Genomic DNA, 21,569 nt, shown 5'->3' with positions numbered 1-21,569 from the left:
CCAGTCGCAAATGGGCGGAGCCTAAAATCGATGGGGGGAGTGGCTATTTGCGAGGGGGCCCCGAGGCTTCCTGAGAGTGAGGTGGGGGGGGGTTCGATGGGGTCTCAAGTCGAGAATGGGGCCGGGAGTGGGGGGCGGCTCATCTCAGAGGGCGTGGCTATTGTGGGATAGGGGGCGTGGTTGTTTTGGAATAGGGGTGTAGCTATTGTGGGATAGGGGGCGTGGTCATAATGGGGTAGAAGGCGTGGCTATTTGAGGGCAGCAGTAAGCGGGGCGCGGGAGGAGGAGCTTAAGTGGGGTGGGCGTGTATATTACGTGTGGAGGCGGGGCATGTAGGCGGGGCGAGGGGTGGGGGGGCGGAACAAGAGGTGGGGGGGCGGGGCAAGAGGTGGGGGGGCGGGGCTTGCTCCTCCGAGGTAAATAACAAAGCGCGCGCGAAGAGGCCCAGATCAGCTGATCGCGCCGCCTCCGTTTCTTAGATTCCCCATCGTTCCCGTAGGCTTCTGTAACAACAGGTCGTAGGACACTTGGGGCTAACTCGGCTGCATCATCATCGTCATCGTATTAGCCGCTGTTGTTTTTACACGCCGTTTCATGTCGCTGCTGCTAGCACTCGCAGTGATAACGACAGCGATTAGCAACACGAGTCCGAGTTTATTATAGTCGCGGTTTGTCGGGTCGGTTGGGGGTTCGAGAACGCAACAACAGAGGCGGGCGAGCACATTTTGTTGTTGTAAACAATTCGCGGAGTGAGCGAGCCCAAGGCCTTTGACGCGATGGTCTCTCCCGTGACCGTGGTGAGTCCACCCACCCACCACCCACCCACACCCACCCCCCCAAGTCCCCCATGCAGCGCGGCCACCCTTTCGGCGTACGCGAATGTCTTTGAATCGCTTTCAAGTTCCAAATAAGATCGCGTGTTCGTTCGAGGCCGCCTTTGTTGGCGTGTGTGGGGAGGGAGGTGGGGAGGGGGAGCTGTGGTGCAGCGGTTAGCGCGCTACGAACCCGGCGAGCCGAGTTCGATCATCCCGCGCCGGTCTCGGGACCTCCTCTAGGTCGACTCGGCCTCAAATGAGTACCTGGTGTAACGGTGTATAAACATCGCCACGAGGGAGACAAAGGCGGCCGGGCGTGGTTGCTGGCCACCCACCCCCTTTTGTGTGCCGTGCCGGCCTTCATAGGTGCTGCTCGCTAACAGCACTTGCCCCTACAGTCTGTTAAGGCTATACGGGGGGATGTTTATCTTTGTGCTGCACGTATGTTAATTCTACTGTATGTTACAGTACGTGTTACTGTGTTGTACTGTACTTTGAAAGTTCCAAATACCGTGATCCATGACCGCTTCTGGATGGCTATCTCGAGGAATCGCTGACCGGTTCGTTTCGAGTCGCACAACTCACCCAGTCCATTGTTCGGCTGGAGTTGTGTAAGACACCTGTGGGGGGGGGGGGTGTGTCCATGCCGAGACGCGCACCACGTGTGGAGGAGACGCGCACCACGTGTGACGGAGACGCGCACCACGTGTGACGGAGACGCGCACCACGTGTGACGGAGACGCGCACCACGTGTGACGGAGACGCGCACGTGTGGAGGAGACGCACACCACGTGTGAATGAGACTCGCACGTGTGAATGAGACGCGCACGTGTGACGGAGACGCACACCACGTGTGACGGAGACGCACACCACGTGTGACGGAGACGCACACCACGTGTGACGGAGACGCGCACCACGTGTGACGGAGACTCGCACCACGTGTGATGGAGACGCGCACCACGTGTGAAGGAGACGCGCACCACGTGTGACGGAGACGCGCACCACGTGTGACGGAGACGCGCACCACGTGTGACGGAGACGCACACCACGTGTGGAGGAGACGCGCACCACGTGTGATGGAGACGCGCACCACGTGTGATGGAGACGCGCACCACATGTGACGGAGACGCGCACGTGTGGAGGAGACGCGCACGTGTGACGGAGACGCACACCACGTGTGAAGGAGACGCACACCACGTGTGACGGAGACGCGCACCACGTATGAAGGAGACGCGCACCACGTGTGAAGGAGACATTGCTTATTATTTATGTCGCGATCAACCCCCCGGTATTCTTGTTCAGGGTAATTTGAGTTTTCAGGTCCTTACGGCGTGCAGACAGTGGCGGGGCCAGGGTTTTCAGGTAGCGGGGGGGGCAACCCCTCCAGCAATGAGAAGTGATAGAGGAGTTGTTAGTAAGTAAGGAGCTGTTAATAAGTGAGGACTTGTCCCTTGCTTTTAAAAACTCGACGCGTGTGCGGCGATGGCGCAGACATCGATCGAGGGGTGGAATTCGAACCGCGTTGTGTGATCGGCATCGCGCTCGCTGAAGGTGTTGATGCCTTCAGGGAAGTCGTGTACTCTGTATATACGCAACTGCGCACAATTATATGAGTCACTTGTAACTGCTTTTTCCGTTACATATTGCCAATTATGAACTCACACTATTGTCCTATCATCTCATAGAGTCCCTGGCACGTAGTAATAAGAAAATGCTACACAGTGGCAGTGGGGGTCGCAAAATGCCGATTTATTACCAATAAACCCCAATGATCCGATAGAAATTAGGGATTTCGATCGGATCATTGGGGGTGTGGAGGCACGTGCCACCCCCCGCCCCACCTCTCACTGACTCTGCCAGTGCGCACAGCCGTTTCAATACGGGCACACATTTCGTTTTGAGTTTCTCCCTTGCGATGGGACTTTGTAGGATGAACGTTGAGATTTATAAGGGTGACCAATAAGATCATAATTAGTCTATAATAAGGAATAAGTGGTTGACAGGTATGATGCCGTTCCCGTCCTACTGCCCTGGTATCGGACCTCTGGCTCCATCTCCCCGTTCCAAGTCCAGAACCTGAGGCTTTTCCCCTTCTCAGTTTCTATCCAAACTGCCCCAATTCACAATTCTCTCGCCGACAAACGCCCTTCTCTCCCAGGCCCCTTACCGTTCAAAGGCAAATGCGCAGCCCCTGCAATTGCCTCCTCGCACCGCTGCTGGCAGAGGTGCCCTCAACCACTCGAGAGAATTCCAGAGAGTCCCCCAAGACTCGAAGAGCAGTGGTTCTTAACTATTGCTGCAGCCTTGCGCTGCTGTGGTTCTCAGAAAAGGGCATCTCGCACCACCAGGGCGTGCGCGTACACCCCAGGGTAAGAACCCACTGTTCTCGAGGTTAAGACAATCGGTGCACCCTCCTCCCACGCTTGACCCAGGCGTCGTGGAGGCATGCGGGAGTGAACCCACCACTTTACTCCCGTCGCACACGTGATGACCTGCCGAATCAACTGCAGTGCACGCCTTCCCCCCGGTGTGCACGTGCCGCTAGGAGATTTCGGAAAGTTTGCCCGTCGATTAAACAACTGCCGTGCCACGAGGTGGGATCGAACCGGCGACCTTTAGACGGCAAGTCCAGTATGATGACCGTGACACTTGCGGGCAGCCGTCCCTTCCGCTGCTGTATTTTCTCCGGTATAATAATACAGCTACAGAAATTACTGTGCCCCTTGAGGGAGTGGATCGGTGGTGCAGTGGGTTAGAACGCTGTGCTTTGAGCCTGGTGACCCCGAGTTCAAATCCCAGCCACGGCTAACGTCACTTGTGAATGATATTCGAACCAACCGGCCCTGGGAACTCCACTTCTTCTAATACGACCGCGCACTGCCCAACGTGGTGAAGTATGGTCAGGATCAGAATATGTATGCTGGAGGAATCCGATGAGCTATAAAGCTCTTTTTCACAGATGTGTACAGTCTCGGTCGGTAAGAACGTTACAGAAACAAAATATAATGAGTACCTTGTGCGATGCGTAAAAACTTCGCCACTAGGGAGACAAAGGCGGCCGGGCGTGGTGCTGGCCACCCACCCCCTCGTGTGCCGTGTCGGCCTTCATAGGTGCTCGCTAACAGCACTTGCCCCAACAGTCTGTGAAGGCTACAACGGGGGATCTTTGTGTGCGCACATGTGGGCGAGAGCTCAACGTTGCATGCCAATGCGGTGTTTGTGTGGCGATGGCCCAGCAAAATTGCCCCAGTCTTTTGAGGACAGAGAGAAGTGTTTTGTCCTCAAAAGCCCTCCTCTTGGCTCACAGCCGCCCAGCGCTGCTATCTCCCGTAACGAGAGATGGGGGGGGACAGGATATGGCCCGCACCGCTTGCCCCGTGTGTACACGTCCACGACAAGGAAGTGTCTGAGAATCAGAATATTTATTTCTACCGGAGGAATCCGATGAGCTAAGAATTTTTTTTTTTCACGGATGTGTCCAGTCGGGGCACGGGGGTAAGAACGTTACACTAACAACAAGCAATAACAAAAAAAAACACGGTACGAGTGCGAAGCATAGGAAAGGTTAAAAAAAAATAATCGCTTAAATATATACGCACGAATAAAACCGAATGAATTGTTCTATCTTACCGGCGAAAGCCCGCCGTCGTACTAGCTTATTTTTCAGAAGCGACCTGGCCACAAATGATAGCCACGATGAGGGCCGGGAATTGAACTCGGGCCCCGCCGGGTTCGCGGCGCAGCACGCCGACCAGCTGCGTCGCCAATCCGCCGTCCTGCGCATTCGGCAGCGGCCACAGCAACGTGGAATGGTCACCGGGGGTTACCCGCTCGACGCGCTGCTCGAGGGGGGGGGAGGGGAAACGGAAGGCCGCCTTAATCTTGTTTTTACGAGAAACCACCGAAGCCTTTTGAATCCCAATTGTCTCTCTGTCTTTGGTGAAGCCAGGTGGCATTCCCCCATTTGTATTCGTGGCACGTCGTGGGGCTTTTCTTCCGCGTGATGCGGTCGCCTCCGTGGGACCGAGAACTCTCTCGCCGGTTGTCCTCTCGTGGCCAAACGTGTCGGTCACTCGCCCCCGTGCGGCCATCCCGTGATGAGCACGAGAAAGCAGAATCTTCGCCTGTTATTGTTATGCACGTGCGTTTAAAAAAAGAAAATATTTTTCAGGGTCAGGCAGCAGTGCGAAATATTGGCGAACGTTGCAGCCCAGCTGTGTGTTTTGTTGTTTGTGCGCCGTCGATGCAGTGTCACAACAACAGCTGTAACGTTTTCGGGACTCGCAGAGGTCATCGCAATCGCAGTGGTATTGACGTAATGCAATCCCCCTCTCGTGTGCGCGGGGCTTTGAGCGAGAACGCCTCTCTTAAATTTTGATTTAAAGCTTTCGTGACTGCAGGGATTCATATTCTTGGTTCTTTCGGTAAAGTCACGTAGGAAAAAATATATATAAAACAATATTGTTATATATATTTTTTTATTTTATTGTTTCCCTTCTACGTGACTTTACTGAAAGAACTAAGTATATAACGTCTCTCTTGTGCCTCTCTCGCTTTCGAGGGCTGCTCTCTGTGTTTTCCACTTTCGCCCCACATGCCAAACGCTTTTAGCCTTTCATGGGGATTGGCCAAAAGCATCCCAATGAAAGATCTTTCGGAATTAAATTCCAGAGACTCTTCCCTGGATACTTCCAATATGTTTTATCATCATCGTCGTCGTCGCCGTCTCCTTTAGAAGTGAGATCTCCAGAGATTTTAAAATACAGGATTTACTAGCCTATCATTTTGCAAGCATGGCTCTGGACCGGTTTTGACTTGCAATGTCTCATCAGGATCGGAATATGTATTCATCCTGGAGGAATATGATGAAGCTGTAAAGCTCTTGTTTCCAAGATGTCCAGTAGGGGCCACGTCAATAAAAAAAAATACAGCTCGAACCTACAAATTGCACTTCACCATCAAATTGTAATAAGCCTTGGCAAGGCAGACCCAGGCTTTCTTGAACCAATGCAAGTGAACCGCCAGATATTTATAGACAAGGACCCAGTCGGGCCGCGCTAGCTTCGACTAGTTTTTGCCGTGCACTTCTGCCCCGAGTGATCCCTTTAATCTTTTTCCGACGTTTCCCACTATGGCGGGGTGTCGTGGCGAGACACCGCCAGTCCATCGCCGCCGCCACCATCATGGTCCGGCACAGGCAATGAAGAGAAAATGAGAGCGCCTGCGTGATCACGCGGCAGGACGAAACTAACCGGACCGGCGCCACCACCTTGCAGCGCTGACTATTTTTAGGAACTCGTTTCCCTGCAGGATGTGTTTACGCAGAATACCAAAACCCCCACCGAACAGCTGACTCTACACATGGGACCGTACCATCTCGGCACTTCGTGTGTGGGGGGGTGGGGGGGGGTGTGAACAAAGGCGCCAACTGCCGCTCCCCGGTGCATTTTCACGATTGTACCGCTTGACGGCGAGCTGTTCCGTAACAGTGCCGGCCGGCGCCATCCCGAATGTTGACCCCACGGTTCGCTTTGGGCCCCCTTCCTGCTCGGCGCGCTAGAGCGAGGCCTCTCGCGGCGTGCTTTCGCGGGGCTTGCACTTTCGCGTTGCTTGGCGCGACGTCCGGCGTTTTCGCGCTCTTCGGGGGGGGGGGGAAGTGAATATTTGTGGCCGTTTTCGGTTCGGGAAGCTCCCAGCAGCACGTGGTAGAAAAACGTCGGACATCGCGCCGGGCAGCGCGGCAGCCCGAGAGCGCGCTTGGGGGAGCCGCACGACCGCGGCAATCGCACCAACCGCCCCCCCCCCCCCCCCCCCCGCTTACTGGCAGTGCAGTGGATGATTCCAGTGTTGGCGAGGATTTTAACCGCGGGCCCACTCTTCCCGTTGATGTTGATTTTGTACGACGGCCCGAGTAGAGGGGTGAGAGAGAAAATGAGCGAGCAAGCGGCTCGGCACAAGAGCGAGCTGCTGCTAATCGGAAGGTCGCGAGTTAAAATCCTCCTCGGCGGGGGGGGGGGTGGCCAGTTGACTCGGCCCATCGACCCTCACCCCGGGGTCGACAAAAGGAATGCCTCGCTGCGGGGAAGTTGAAGGTGATTGGTCCTGTGGACGGACTCGCTCCCGCAAAAAGCAGCGTGCCATTTCCCACCGCCGATGGGGCTGTAAACAGGAGATGAGCACCAATGGCCTCGATGTTTCATTCGAGCAGCCGGAAGTCACCTTGGGCTTTTCTTATATTGAACCCGTACCGTGTGACCTGTGAACATTCTCGTCGAGTGGAATTGGCCAATCTTTCCGATTTGAAGCAGGACCCAACTGAGGGGGGGGGGTTGGGGATCGGGCCTTGGGACTCGGTAGCGAGGCCCTGCTGGCTATAGAAGGCCGTCGAACAGTGAATCGATTCCACGACGACACGCGTAATAACCGGCGCCTCTTGACGTATTCCAATGGCGTGCAATCAAACGCTCGTGATCCCCTCCGTGCCTTCATGAAGGGGTGCATGGAATTATCTCTTGAGGTCCCTTACAAGTGACCTGTGGTACACACAACACCAGGGGGGCCGGCACTCTCTCGCCCGCCCTGCCGTACGAGAGTAACGTTCGTCACATCGCCGTCAAACCAATGCCGTTAATCATCGGCTGGAATTTATCAAAATTAAGTACAGCGTCAAATTCCAAGCAATATTTGTTTTGCGCGGTCATTTTAGCGATTGGACCAATACCATCCGCTTGGTGCAATTGAGAAGCCCGGTTCAATCACTGTGGTTGGGCGGCTGAGACCCTGACCTCTGAGCCGCCTGGCCTCCTGGATTAATTCCGTAAACGCTCGCTCGTGTTGACGGTCATCTATGTAGCGATCGATGCAAACTTGACTGCTGACCCTGAATACATCGTTGGACCAAGGCCAACTGGCACGTGATTTTGTGCTGGGAAACTCAATTCCGCTTGCGTGCACAGCGATATTGTGTGTGTGTGTGTACATCCAGTCGTGTGTGTGTGTGTGTTTATCACGGGGAGCGGTAGTGTAGCGGTTAACGCGCAGCGCCTCGAACCCGTTGGCACGAGTTCGATTCCCGCTGACGGTTAACACCAGTGACAATTACCTGAACCGGTTCTGGGCCGCTCCTAGGTCGTTTCGGCCGCAAATAAGTTGCTGGTGCGACGTGTAAACATCGCCACTGAGGAGACGAAGGCGGCCCAGTGCTGATGTTTTTATGCACCACACCAGGCGCTCATTTTCGGCAAACATGGGTGAGGCCCAGGACAGGTATAGGTAATCGTCACCGGTGTTGGCCATGAGCGGCACTCGAACTCCGGTCGCCAGGTTCGTAGCGCGGCGTGCTAACCGCTGCGCCACCGCTCCCCGCGCAGACACATACACCAGGCGCACCACGGATTCTACTTGCGCGCGGCGCACACACGTAGCCAATCGCTGCGCGCACAAGCAGGATACTCGTTTAAGGCCGAGTGGACCCGGGTGGGGGGGGGTGAGCGTGGTGGGGGATGGGATGCCCAGCACGTGGGCGACACGGGCGGCAAGCGTGACCGGAGCGCCGTGCGCGTGGCCGCGGACGCAGGTGAAGAGCTGCGGGCCCAGGCTGGTGCCCTTCTTCAAGACGACGTGCATCTACTTCGTGCTGTGGCTGCCCGCCAGCAGCGCCTCGTGGTTCAGCACGCTCATCAAGTGCCTGCCCATCCTGTGCCTGTGCGCCTTCGTGGCGGCGCACGGCATGAGCCTGCGGGCGGCGGTGCACTCGTACGCGCGGCGCATCCTCGCGGGGCTCGTCTTCTCGGCGCTGGGGGACGCCTGCCTCGTGTGGGAGGCCTATGGCTACTTTGAGCCGGGTGAGTGGCGGGGCGCCGGTGGGCTTGGGGGTAGGTGCGGGGGGGTGGGGCGAGTGGGAGAGGGGGGTGGGGCGAGTGGGAGAGGGGGGTGGGGCGAGTGGGAGAGGGGGGTGGGGCGAGTGGGTGAGAGGGGGTGGGTGAGTGGGAGAGGGGGGTGGGCGAGTGAGAGAGGGGGGTGGGTGAGTGGGAGAGTGGGAGAGGGGGGTGAGTGAGTGGGTGAGGGGGGTGAGTGAGTGGGTGAGGAGGTGAGTGGGAGAGGGGGTGAGTGAGTGAGTGGGAGGGGAGGTGAGTGAGTGGGTGAATGAGTGAGTGGGAGGGGAGGTGAGGGGGTGAGTGGGTGAGTGAGTAAGTGGGAGAGGGGGTGAGTGAGTGGGGGAGGGAGTGAATGAGTGAGTGGAAGAGGGAGTGAGTGAGTGGGAGAGGGGGTGAGTGAGTGGGTGGGAGAGGGGGTGAGTGAGGGGGTGAGGGTGAGACTGCCAGGGTGAATGGGTGAGGGTGTGAGAGTGAAAGCGTGATAGGGTGAGAAAAGGGGTAAGGAGAGACCTCGTCATTAATGTGTGTGTGTATATATACCTGTGTATATATTTATAAATAGACACTGTCCTCGTGTGTTCTTGTATTCATTCAAGGGCGCATTATAAATAAGCCGAAGGTTAAAACATTCACTGCCAGCGTAAACTTTATGGAAGTCAGGCTGACACAAAATCAACAGTTTTCCTTGAGCGCCGTTCCATATTTCCTTACTTTACGAGCAACAATCCTGCTGTGGATCGCCCTGCCGCGTGTGTACACAGTCGTAACATTTGCACAGCGCGGAAAGTTTAAATCCACTTTATGTAACTCAATAAATAAGAAGACTGGTGCATCCCTCCCACGTCTCTGCACCTCCAAGTGAAAAATAAGACTCGTATATTTTATTTTTTACATTCGGCAAGGACCGGTTTCGACGTGCAGTGTCTCATCAGCTGCGGAGTCAGGCTCGCTTGAATCAACGCTGGTGAACTGGCAGATGCCCATATTCAAAGACCCTCTCTGTTAGGCCCGGGGTTACAGGCCACCCACGCAAAGGGGCAGTGAACGTTCCGTGCGTCTCGGCACGTCTAATTTCAGCCGTTACCGACTCGACCACAGGTGACACTCAACCGGGTAAGTAAAGAGTGTCCCACGTATACACACGTGAAATATTGCTGCTTTTGGCTCAACGCAAGCTAAACGGTGCAAAAGCAAGCAACAAAAAAACCGCCAACGCGGCCGATTGGCGAACACGGAGCCAACGCGAGCGCTTTTGGAACGAAAGTCCCGCAACACACGAGGAACGGTTAGAAATCTTGGCCAGGGGAGGCCGCGTGGCTCGGAGGTCAGAGACGCGCTGAGCCGGAACTGCCGGGAGCCTGGGTTCCACTCGGGGCCTCAGCCGCTGCCTGTGATTTGAACCGGCTTGTCAGGCGCGGCGAGTTGATGGCCTCGGCCCAGTCTGCGGAGACTTTCACGGAGACCGGCAGACTCGCACGGAGACCCGTGGACTCGTGTAGACTTGAGGTACGATTGGACCGGGTTCATCAAGCGCGGCGAGTTGATGGCCTCGGCCCTTGTCGCCAGTGACTTGCGCGGAGACCAGCAGGCCTCCGCTCCACACAGCCAGCCAGTTTAAATGGCTTGCGCTGTTTGCTTCTGGCCTCCTTGATGTTTCGGACCCTTTCGGGGGGGCCCTGTCCTCGGCAAGTGCGTTGGGTTAAACCCCCCACCCCCCTTTCATCTCCCCCCCCCCGCCCCCTCCGCCAGGCATGCTGATGTTCGGCACGGCGCACGCCTTCTACCTGGCTGCGTTCGGCATCCAACCGCTCCGCGCTCGCCTGGGCCTGGTGCTGGGCGCGAGCGGCGCGGCCATCTACGGCCTCATGTTCCCCTGCCTCCCGCCGGGGCCCATGCCGGCGCTGCTGGCGGCGTACTTCTCCCTCATCGTCGCCATGATGTGGCGCGCCGCGGCCCGCGTGGGCCGCCCCTGGACGTGGAACCGGATGTGCGCGTGCGTGGGCGCGGCGCTCTTCGTGGCCTCCGACCTGGCGCTGGCCGTCGACAAGTTCTGCACGCGGCTGGCGGCGGCGCCCGCCTTCGTCATGAGCACCTACTACCTGGCGCAGATGTGCATCGCGCTCTCCGTCGTAGACTGCCGCGACGACGACGCCGCCGCCGCCGCCGCGGTCGCCGCGGACAAACGGGGCGGCGCCGTCGAGGGCGGCGCCGACTCCGCGCCGCCGCCGCCGCCGCCGTCGCCGTGCCGACGCATCGGCGAAGACGGCAGCGGCGCCCGCGGTGGAGTGCACCAGCGCGCCGCGCTGTCGGCTCGATAGTTCCCTTGGCGAGTTGGCGATGGCTGCGTGGGGGGTGGGGGGGGGGGTTGATGGAGAGCTAGCTAGTTAACTGGCTGGTTTATTGAAGAGCTAGCTAGTTAACTGGCTGGTTTATTGAAGAGCTAGCTAGTTAACTGGCTGGTTTATTGGAGAGCTAGCTAGTTAACTGGCTGGTTTATTGAAGAGCTAGCTAGTTAACTGGCTGGTTTATTGGAGAGCTAGCTAGTTAACTGGCTGGTTTATTGAAGAGCTAGCTAGTTAACTGGCTGGTTTATTGAAGAGCTAGCTAGTTAACTGGCTGGTTTATTGAAGAGCTAGCTAGTTAACTGGCTGGTTTATTGAAGAGCTAGCTAGTTAACTGGCTAGTTTATTGAAGAGCTAGCTAGTTAACTGGCTGGTTTATTGAAGAGCTAGCTAGTTAACTGGCTGGTTTATTGGAGAGCTAGCTAGTTAACTGGCTGGTTTATTGAAGAGCTAGCTTGTTAACTGGCTGGTTTATTGGAGAGCTAGCTAGTTAACTGGCTGGTTTATTGAAGAGCTAGCTTGTTAACTGGCTGGTTTATTGGAGAGCTAGCTAGTTAACTGGCTGGTTTATTGAAGAGCTAGCTAGTTAATTGGCTGGTTTATTGGAGAGCTAGCTAGTTAATTGGCTGGTTTATTGAAGAGCTAGCTAGTTAACTGACTGGTTTATTGAAGAGTTAGCTAGTTAACGGGCTGGTTTATTGGAGAGCTAGCTAGTTAACTGGCTGGTTTATTGAAGAGCTAGCTAGTTAACTGGCTGGTTTATTGAAGAGCTAGCTAGTTAACTGGCTGGTTTATTGAAGAGCTAGCTAGTTAACTGGCTGGTTTATTGGAGAGCTAGCTAGTTAACTGGTTGGTTTATTGAAGAGCTAGCTAGTTAACTGGCTGGTTTATTGGAGAGCTAGCTAGTTAACTGACTGGTTTATTGGAGAGCTAGCTAGTTAACTGGCTGGTTTATTGAAGAGCTAGCTAGTTAACTGGCTGGTTTATTGAAGAGCTAGCTAGTTAACTGGCTGGTTTATTGAAGAGCTAGCTAGTTAACTGGCTGGTTTATTGGAGAGCTAGCTTGTTAACTGGCTGGTTTATTGAAGAGCTAGCTAGTTAACTGGCTGGTTTATTGAAGAGCTAGCTTGTTAACTGGCTGGTTTATTGAAGAGCTAGCTAGTTAACTGGCTGGTTTATTGAAGAGCTAGCTTGTTAACTGGCTGGTTTATTGAAGAGCTAGCTAGTTAACTGGCTGGTTTATTGAAGAGCTAGCTAGTTAACTGGCTGGTTTATTGACGAGCTAGCTAGTTAACTGACTGGTTTATTGAAGAGCTAGCTAGTTAACTGGCTGGTTTATTGACGAGCTAGCTAGTTAACTGGCTGATTTATTGAAGAGCTAGCTAGTTAACTGGTTGGTTTATTGAAGAGCTAGCTAGTTAACTGGCTGGTTTATTGGAGAGAGAGCTAGTTAACTGACTGGTTTATTGAAGAGCTAGCTAGTTAACTGGCTGGTTTATTGAAGAGCTAGCTAGTTAACTGGCTGGTTTATTGAAGAGCTAGCTAGTTAACTGGCTGGTTTATTGAAGAGGTAGCTAGTAAACGGGCTGGTTTATTTAAGAGCTAGCTAGTTAACTGGCTGGTTTATTGAAGAGCTAGCTAGTTAACTGGCTGGTTTATTGAAGAGCTAGCTAGTTAACTGGCTGGTTTATTTAAGAGCTAGCTAGTTAACTGGCTGGTTTATTGAAGAGCTAGCTAGTTAACTGGTTGGTTTATTGAAGAGCTAGCTAGTTAACTGGCTGGTTTATTGAAGAGCTAGCTAGTTAACTGGCTGGTTTATTGGAGAGCTAGCTAGTTAACGGGCTGGTGTATTGAAAAGCTAGCTAGTTAACTGGCTGGTTTATTGAAGAGCTAGCTAGTTAACTGGCTGGTTTATTGAAGAGTTAGCTAGTTAACTGGCTGGTTTATTTGAAAGCTAGTTAATTGGCTGGTTTATTGAAGAGCTAGCTAGTTAATTGGCTGGTTTATTGAAGAGCTAGCTAGTTAACTGACTGGTTTATTGGAGAGCTAGCTAGTTAACTGGCTGGTTTATTGGAGAGCTAGCTAGTTAACTGGCTGGTTTATTTGAGAGATAGTTAATTGGCTGGTTTATTGAAGAGCTAGCTAGTTAATTGGCTGGTTTATTGAAGAGCTAGCTAGTTAATTGGCTGGTGTATTGAATAGCTAGCTAGTGAACTGGCTGGTTCACTGGATAGCTGGCTAGTTCGCTGGCTGTTTAGTCGACTGGCCACCCGGCGGGCTGTGGTTGGGCGAGCGGTGGCCCCCCTGAGGCCGAAGTCTCTCCCCTGTCTCTCCTCGCGCCTTCCCCTGCCGTGGCCTTCGTGCGCGGTGCCCCCGCGTGGCGTCGAGCGCGGGCGTCACCTGACCCCGGCGTCACCTGACCCCGGCGTCACCTGACCCCGGCGTCACCTGACCCCGGCGTCACCTGACCCCGGCGCCACCTGACCCCGGCGCCACCTGACCCCGGCGCCACCTGACCCCGGCGCCACCTGACCCCGGCGCCACCTGACCCCGGCGCCACCTGACCCCGGCGCCACCTGACCCCGGCGCCACCTGACCCCGGCGCCACCTGACCCCGGCGCCACCTGACCCCGGCGCCACCTGACCCCGGCGCCACCTGACCCCGGCGCCACCTGACCCCGGCGTCACCTGACCCCGGCGTCACCTGAACCCGGCGCCACCTGACCCCGGCGCCACCTGACCCCGGCGCCACCTGACCCCGGCGCCACCTGACCCCGGCGTCACCCGACCCCGGCGCCACCCGACCCCGGCGTCACCCGACCCCGGCGCCACCCGACCCCGGCGCCACCTGACCCCGGCGTCACCTGACCTCGGCGCCACCTGACCCCGGCGCCACCTGACCCCGGCGCCGCCATATGGGTGTCTGTGAAAGCAGACGCCTCGAAAAAACGAGAACCTTGGGACACACGTCTCACCCAAACATAGCCTCCTCCTGTTCTCGATGATACCCACAACGCTTTCCTGCCAAGTTCCTGTTCCCAACTTGCGCGTCGCTCCCCTATCGCACCGTGACAATTCCTGGCGTCCTCCGCTCGCACCCGTGCGCCGACCCGAGTGCAGACGTCTCTCCCGACTTTCGCTTTTGTTAACGCGGAGACGAACTAAAACGATTGCCGTATTAACAAACATTATTAATTCAACTAATTGTTTGGCGCTGCTGCGTTGCCAGTGGTGCACAAATGCACATATATGTAAACGAAAAAATTACTGGACGCATTCGTCAATTAACGCTGCCTTAAAATTAAAAGGTACATTATAGGTCGTATACATTTTTTTCTTTTAAGGCAGTGTTAAAAATATGAAAAAACAATTAGGTGCGTTTTTGGCATTGGCGCCGTTATTTTCGTGGCGCCAAGCCATCATCGTTCCGTGGAGGAACTTGCTGCTGTGTTTTGCAACGTCCTGCAGTCGTTTCACAGCAGTGGGGGGGGGGGGGGGGGGTGGCGTGATGATGCTGCTGCCACTTCTGCTGCGTCCTGACCCCTATCGAGCAGTTTTCCGTGTCGCGTTCCGACCTTGGCAAATGCGGGCCGTGACGCCGGCACCCCGCGTGGATCCACCGTGAAGCGGACGGCGCTGGGTACCTGACGGTTATTGCACTCGCGGTGCCAACGCTAGGCCAACCGCAGCCTGCCGGGTAGCCAGTCAGCAAGTCGACTAAGCGTCCAGCAAGTTGACTAAGCGTCCAGCTAACTAGCCAGCTAACTAGCCAGCTCGCTAGCCAGCTAACTAGCCAGCTAACTAGCCAGCTCGCTAGCCAGCTAGCTAGCCGGCTAACTAGCTAGCTAGCCAGCCAGCTAGCCAGCCAGCTAGCTAGCTGGCTAGTTAGATGGCTAGCGAGCTAGCTAGCCAGCTCGCTAGCTAGCTCGTTAGCCAGCTAGCTAGCCAGCTAGCTAGCCAGCTCGCTAGCCAGCTAGCTAGCCGGCTAGCTAGCCAGCTAACTAGCCGGCCAACTAGCCAGCTCGCTAGCCAGCTCGCTAGCCAGCTAGCTAGCCAGCTCGCTAGCCAGCTAGCTAGCCAGCCAGCTAGCTAGCCGGCTAGCTAGCCAGCCAGCTAGCTAGCCAGCTAGCTAGCCAGCCAACTAACCAGCTCGCTAGCCAGCTATCTCGCCGTAACCAGGTCTTCGGCCTGCCGGATTCGGAACCGCAAACTTCTTGCAAGGAGTCAGCTGAACCCCCCCCCCCCAAAGCTTCTAAAACTGACCCCCAAATCTGGGTGCTGCACATCATTGCCCCATTGCTTTTGAGAGAGTGCTGTGGGCCCTCTTGCCTCGGTCGTGCGCCTACACCGTTGGGTTCAACTCCAGAAGGGGTGGGGGGGGGGGGCTGTCTAGCAGGGGGGCTATCTATCGAAAGAGACCAGAGGGATATTTACAAAGGTCTAAATGGATACGTGAACGCGAGGACAAAGGGAATTTAGCAGTTAGATGGTGCCACTGTCTAGAACGTGACGTAGGCAATGCACATGCAATGCAGTGGGAGGTGGTGGGGGGGACAGGCCTTTTGAAAATGTTTAATTTGCATATTTCAACGGGCTGCAACACTTTCGGCACCACTCCCATGTCAAATAATTATCACAGGCTGATGTCTCTGCAACTGCTCTCTGCAACCGGTTGCAGATTGCGAGCAGTTGAGGCGAGGGAGTCGACGCGCGAGCGTCGGATATGCCCGGTGGCAATTTGTACCAGCAGTGCGCACACTTCACCACCATGTGACAAGGGGGTCCCATGGTGCACCATGTGACACTTTCACAAGCGTGTGATTGGTCGTTACAAACTTGATGTGGCTGGGTGGGGTTAGGGGTGGAGCTTACCAGACACGGGGGGCGGGGCTCTGCTGGTAAGGGGCGTGGCCAGACGGCTGTAGTCACACCCACAACCGCACCCTTACTGCGCAACCACTCGCTCAGACGATGTTGGTTTTGAGGGCAATATCGATGCTGGGGACCAGGATTTAATGTCATTAGTCGTGTTTTTTTTGTATTACTGCTACACAAAATGTTCGCCCTAGTTCTGTATTATGACGACATAATTTACTGCCTTTTTTTACTTTCGATGTATAATGTGGATTTTATTTTTCCAGCTTGGGTTTTGGCACCAATGCACCGCCGTCCAACGGACACGTGTCTAATTTACAGGGTGTACCATAAGTATGGAATCGTAGGAAAAATAATACAAAGAGGCAATAATAATGCTTTTATTCGCAGAACGTGCTCAAATGTGTCCGGCATTGTTCCTGATACACAACTCCGGACGAGATACCCGTTAAGCAAGCGCAGGGTAAATGTTATCGGGGGTAACGGTGTCAATAACGCGCGTCAATAACGCGCTGCCGAAAATGTTCAGCGCTCTTTGGGAGTTTTCATCGGCGTTGACTCAGCGCCTTCAAGTGAACACCCCCAGAGATAAAACAAAAAAAGCCAGCGGCGTGAGATCGGGGCTGTGTCAGAATGGGTGGATCTTGAAGGTCTCATGGCGTGGTTCATCTTGCGTGGATCCCGTTTCCCTAAACTTTGCAACAAGTTTGCTAACAGAGCTCTGTTTTATTGGCCCGCGGTCTGGATGCAGTGAGTTCAATTCAACAGCGACCTCCCTCTTTCTCCGATTTCCGATAGAATTATATGGAGTCTTTTTTTTCCTTACTCAAGAGACGTCTTGGGCCTGCAGAAACAGAAAAATATTAACGAGTTATTTTTCCCTATGATTCCAGACTTATGGGACATCCTGTACATTACCGTATTCTCCGCATTGTAAGATGCGACTTAAAAGTGAGACCCACCTCAAACTTCGGGGGTCTTTACGAAAAAAAACATTTAAGTAAGACAAAATGTTACAAAATATAGTGGACGCTGGGGAAAAAAAAAGTCTCTTAATCCGGATAATACGGTCATGGTGGAAGAGGGGCAGTAAAGTTCATGATTGTGCCTACTGTGGATAGAATTATACAGATCTGGTTGCATACGTTACAAAAAGTCAGCAATTTACGTATCACGCGCGAGCACCATTGAGGCATCGATTGCTGCCGAGCCAGTGGGGCGAGCCATTCGTGGGACGGCCGCTCTTGATTTCCCCACAAAGTGGTGGCTATTTTAACTGGCCCCGAATGGAAGGAATGATGATGATGATAGGCCGAGTCAATCCCTACCCAACGGGGATCTGAATCGCCGACTCGATAACGGGACGCGCCCCCCCTGAATCAAACACGGAAGGGAAAACGGTACGCGTTCTTATCTAGGCGACACGGTTAACGGGCAGAGGTTTCGGGAAGTGGCCCTTCTGCTTCAGAGCAGAGAGTGTTTTAAGAAATCACGACGACGGAGCCACGCTGCGGTTTAGGAGTGAAGTGCGGCGGCGGCGGCGTTACAACGGATGGCCCGCCGGCAATCTGTCCCGGGATATCTCTCGCGGTCGCCCCGCGTTGAGCAAGCGTGACGTTGGCTCGGGTTTAAAGTCCTTTTTGCGGACTTGAGCGAACTTAGGAACCCCGCAGTAAGTGCCCCGGTAAAGTGCGTGCCTGATAACGGGCAGCGGCGGGGGGGGGGGCTCGCAAATGTTCATTGTCCATTGTACCCACTCTAGTCGCGGATGGGACCCGAAGTGCGGTGCGGGATCCAGAGGCGGTCTCGTCGTGCTTGGGGGCCCCACGCGACAGAGATCGCGTGCCGGCACGCCACAATAAGCACGACGCCGTCGCAGCGATGGCTCCAGATCGCTTCGCTTGGCCGGGAAAGTTTCCAAGGCTCCGTCGGCATGGTCCTGAAATAACCGCTTGCCGCGTTCGGACCACTTTGGCCACTGGCCGGGAATACTTTGAGGATCGGTAGCGTGTGGCAGCGGTCGTCCCGTAGAGCGAATGGCTCCCGTCATGAAAATGTGGAATGCCCACCACTGCTTTGAGGGCCCGCCTGCTCATCGTTTGCTCGAAGCGGGGAGCCGCGTTGACAAAGTTGACTTCTAAAAACGTAACTCTCTGACACTCGTGCATCGTTCCAATTGGTCTCCCCCCTCCCCGCCCCTTCCCCCCAAGCTGTTCCTCGCACGGCGATTGCTGGGGAAGACGTTGCCGAAGTTTGGTGACGGGTTTCCCGCGTCCCGCAGCCTGGGACGTCTGGATCGCCATGAACATCGAGGCCCAATATTGCTGCTGGAATCCTGGATGGCATTTGAATTTCCACAAGGGAACAAAAAGCATCCACCAATGTTAACGAATGTGTTGTGTGGAACACGGTCGCAGGCCACGGGCCCGAAACGTCAAACGGCCGAAAACAAACAGCACTGTCGAGGTTGACTTTGACGAGGGTGTAACGTGATTCTTGAATTCAGCGAGTTTGTTGTAAGAGCTTGGATTGGTGGGGTGGGGTGGGGGGGACGATTGTGATGCGATGGGGGATTCCAGAATGGAGCGGTGCGAAGGAAGAAGCAGAGAGAGAAGTGAGGAGGCCTGCAGTGTGATGGGTGGGTGGGTGAGTGAGGTGAGCGAGTGATTGAGAGGTGTGGGTTGTGACCTGTAGTGTGGTGATTGAGAGGTGTGGGTTGTGACCTGCAGTGTGACGAGTGGGTGGGTGGGTGAGCGAGCGAGTGATTGAGAGGTATGGGTTGTGACCTGCAGTGTGACGAGTGGGTGGGTGAGGTGAGCGAGCGAGTGATTGAGGGGTGTGGATTGTGACCTGCAGTGTGACGAGTGGGTGAGTGGGTGAGGTGAGCGAGTGATTGAGAGGTGTGGGTTGTGACCTGCAGTGTGACGAGTGGGTGAGGTGAGCGAGTGATTGAGGGGTGTGGGTTGTGACCTGCAGTGTGATGGGTGGGTGGGTGAGCGAGTGATTGAGAGGTATGGGTTGTGACCTACAGTGTGGTGAGTGGGTGAGTGGGTGAGGTGAGCGAGTGATTGAGGGGTGTGGGTTGTGACCTGCAGTGTGACGAGTGGGTGAGGTGAGCGAGTGATTGAGGGGTGTGGGTTGTGACCTGCAGTGTGACGGGTGGGTGGGTGAGGTGAGCGAGTGATTGAGGGGTATGGGTTGTGACCTGCAGTGTGGTGAGTGGGTGGGTGAGGTGACCGAGCGAGTGATTGAGGGGTGTGGGTTGTGACCTGCAGTGTGGTGAGTGGGTGGGTGAGGTGAGCGAGCGAGTGATTGAGGGGTGTGGGTTGTGACCTGCAGTGTGACGAGTGGGTGAGGTGAGCGAGTGATTGAGGGGTGTGGGTTGTGACCTGCAGTGTGACGAGTGGGTGAGGTGAGCGAGTGATTGAGGGGTGTGGGTTGTGACCTGCAGTGTGACGGGTGGGTGGGTGAGGTGAGCGAGTGATTGAGGGGTATGGGTTGTGACCTACAGTGTGGTGAGTGGGTGGGTGAGGTGACCGAGCGAGTGATTGAGGGGTGTGGGTTGTGACCTGCAGTGTGGTGAGTGGGTGGGTGAGGTGAGCGAGCGAGTGATTGAGGGGTGTGGGTTGTGACCTACAGTGTGGTGAGTGGGTGGGTGAGGTGACCGAGCGAGTGATTGAGAGGTATGGGTTGTGACCTGCAGTGTGACGAGTGGGTGGGTGGGTGAGGTGAGCGAGCGAGTGATTGAGAGGTATGGGTTGTGACCTGCAGTGTGACGAGTGGGTGGGTGGGTGAGCGAGCGAGTGAATGAGGGGTATGGGTTGTGACCTACAGTGTGGTGAGTGGGTGGGTGAGGTGACCGAGCGAGTGATTGAGAGGTGTGGGTTGTGACCTGCAGTGTGACGAGTGGGTGGGTGGGTGAGGTGACCGAGCGAGTGATTGAGGGGTGTGGATTGTGACCTGCAGTGTGACGAGTGGGTGAGTGGATGAGGTGAGCGAGTGATTGAGGGGTGTGGGTTGTGACCTGTAGTGTGACGAGTGGGTGGGTGAGGTGAGCGAGCGAGTGATTGAGGGGTGTGAGTTGTGACCTGTAGTGTGGTGAGTGAGTGGGTATGGGTTGTGACCTGTAGTGTGACGAGTGGGTGTGTGAGTGGTGGAGCGACCGACTTCTTCTCAACATGGGAGGAGGAAGAGAAGGCAGCATCGGCGAATGAAGTTGACGGTTTAAAGTGACGGCAGGGAGGAGTGTGCGTGTCTTTGTACCACATTCTAAACATTTCCAATTTAAAACTTCGCCAGCCGTGTGAACGTTTAAACATTTTTGGTGCGTTGTGGCCGATTTAAAATTTTAAAAAAATTGCACACTCGCGGCATTCTCTCTCCATCCTCCTGGCGAATCTCTCTCATCCTGACAAGTTCAATGCCCGCTTCGCGTCCGTTCCTGACACGTGATTGCATTGTGACGTCACTAACGTATAAACGCGTACGTGCCGTTGTGACATCACAAACGCGTCTTTTTACAGGAACGGCGGTTTGCAACAACAATGCATCTTTCCACTTTTGTCTTTTTATTTTTCAAAACTTGATGTAGTTCGTGTAGATGAGTCCACAAAATAAATTTAGTTTAAAAAATGTTTTTTTGTTTTGTTTTTATTTTGTTCTGGCGGCCACGTGGCCGTACGTAGGTCGGACACGACGAGCGGGACGGCCACGTTTGTCTGTTTTTGCTCATTCCTGAGCCCCGAGAAGGTCGCGTCGCCCGATTTCGAACTCGTTGAGGCGCTTGACGACTCACAGGAGGGACTCTTCACGCACAGATTTGCGCCTTGGACGCGTTCCGCGAAGATCGCCCTCGTTGTTGTGGGGAGCCGGGCCGGCGAGTTTCGACGCGAAGGCGATTTCGCCACCGCGGGTTGGCGGGGAGCGACGATTCACGCGCTCGGTTCGCTCGTGAAGCGTTCGCTCGGTCGGTAACCCGACACTTTGCATCGCGCTCGGAAATAAAACGAAATATTCGCCTCCTCATCCTCGTCGTCGTGAGCGAGGAGTCGTTTTGATTGCGCTTCGATGTGACTCAAAGTTTTCAAACGCGCCCGTTGTAGAATTTTGGTCAAGTGTCCCCGTTGTGGTTTTGGATTTCAAGAACTGCACCTTTGGGTTGGGGGGGGCAAAGGGGGGCTACCCCACACAGTCGTCGGCTGGGTGTTGGGTGGAGGGGTGCGGGAGCGGTGGCGCTGATGGTTAGCGCTGATGGTTAGCGCCACCACACGCTGCTACCAACCGGGCGACCACCCGAGGTTGTGGCCACGGCTAACATCAGTGGCGGGTGGTATCTGAACCGATCCTGGCACCCCTGACCAGCGTGGGGAAGTATGGTCAAACAACCCCCCCCCCCCTTCATCAGCCATACGGTGTGGGAGGATAGCCTCATCCAGCAGTGGATTGACAAAGGGGCTGTTTAAAAATCAAACGTGTAAATATAAAATCCACGGGCAGTTCTTGATAACCCGACAAAGGTAGAGTTGGTTGTTCTTGCTCTAGGTGCTCGTGTCCGACTTGTAGAGTTTATGATACTTTGTGACTCATGTTGAAAATAAAATCCCGTGAACAGAATGTATACTTTGTACTGTGTTTTTTTATGATGGTGATGATGATGATAA

The 21,569-nt window shown here is 55.0% G+C and overlaps 1 protein-coding gene and 1 long non-coding RNA gene across 2 annotated transcripts; both read left to right on the top strand.

Annotated features, from left to right (window-relative positions):
* The first annotated feature begins 410 nt into the window (after positions 1–410).
* TMEM86A (transmembrane protein 86A) lies at positions 411–11,052 on the top strand. Its single transcript, XM_032957881.2, has 3 exons — positions 411–797; positions 8,392–8,659; positions 10,442–11,052. The coding sequence occupies exons 1-3, from the start codon at positions 777–779 to the stop codon at positions 11,008–11,010; spliced, it is 858 nt and encodes a 285-aa protein (XP_032813772.2). The 5' UTR covers positions 411–776; the 3' UTR covers positions 11,011–11,052.
* A 7,487-nt stretch (positions 11,053–18,539) lies between these two features.
* Positions 18,540–21,522, top strand: LOC142925574 (uncharacterized). The gene is made up of 3 exons (XR_012942537.1): positions 18,540–18,583; positions 18,682–19,321; positions 19,643–21,522. It is a non-coding gene; the product is annotated as an uncharacterized LOC142925574 (long non-coding RNA).
* The last annotated feature ends 47 nt before the right edge of the window (positions 21,523–21,569 follow it).

The sequence above is a fragment of the Petromyzon marinus genome, chromosome 21 (assembly GCF_048934315.1).
Source record: "Petromyzon marinus isolate PM22_M1 ecotype Great Lakes invasive population chromosome 21, UKy_Petmar_22M1.pri1.0, whole genome shotgun sequence".
Lineage (NCBI taxonomy): Eukaryota > Metazoa > Chordata > Hyperoartia > Petromyzontiformes > Petromyzontidae > Petromyzon > Petromyzon marinus.
The sequence above is the reverse complement of the archived record's forward strand: the minus strand, read 5'-3'. Positions and strand labels throughout refer to the sequence as shown.

Bases quoted from the DNA above. Each gene is read 5' to 3' on its own strand.
- TMEM86A (XM_032957881.2), top strand. From the start codon at position 777: ATGGTCTCTCCCGTGACCGTG. The intron at 798-8,391 runs GTGAGTCCACCC...CCGCGGACGCAG, and splicing joins TGGTCTCTCCCGTGACCGTG to GTGAAGAGCTGCGGGCCCAG. The intron at 8,660-10,441 runs GTGAGTGGCGGG...CCCCTCCGCCAG, and splicing joins CTATGGCTACTTTGAGCCGG to GCATGCTGATGTTCGGCACG.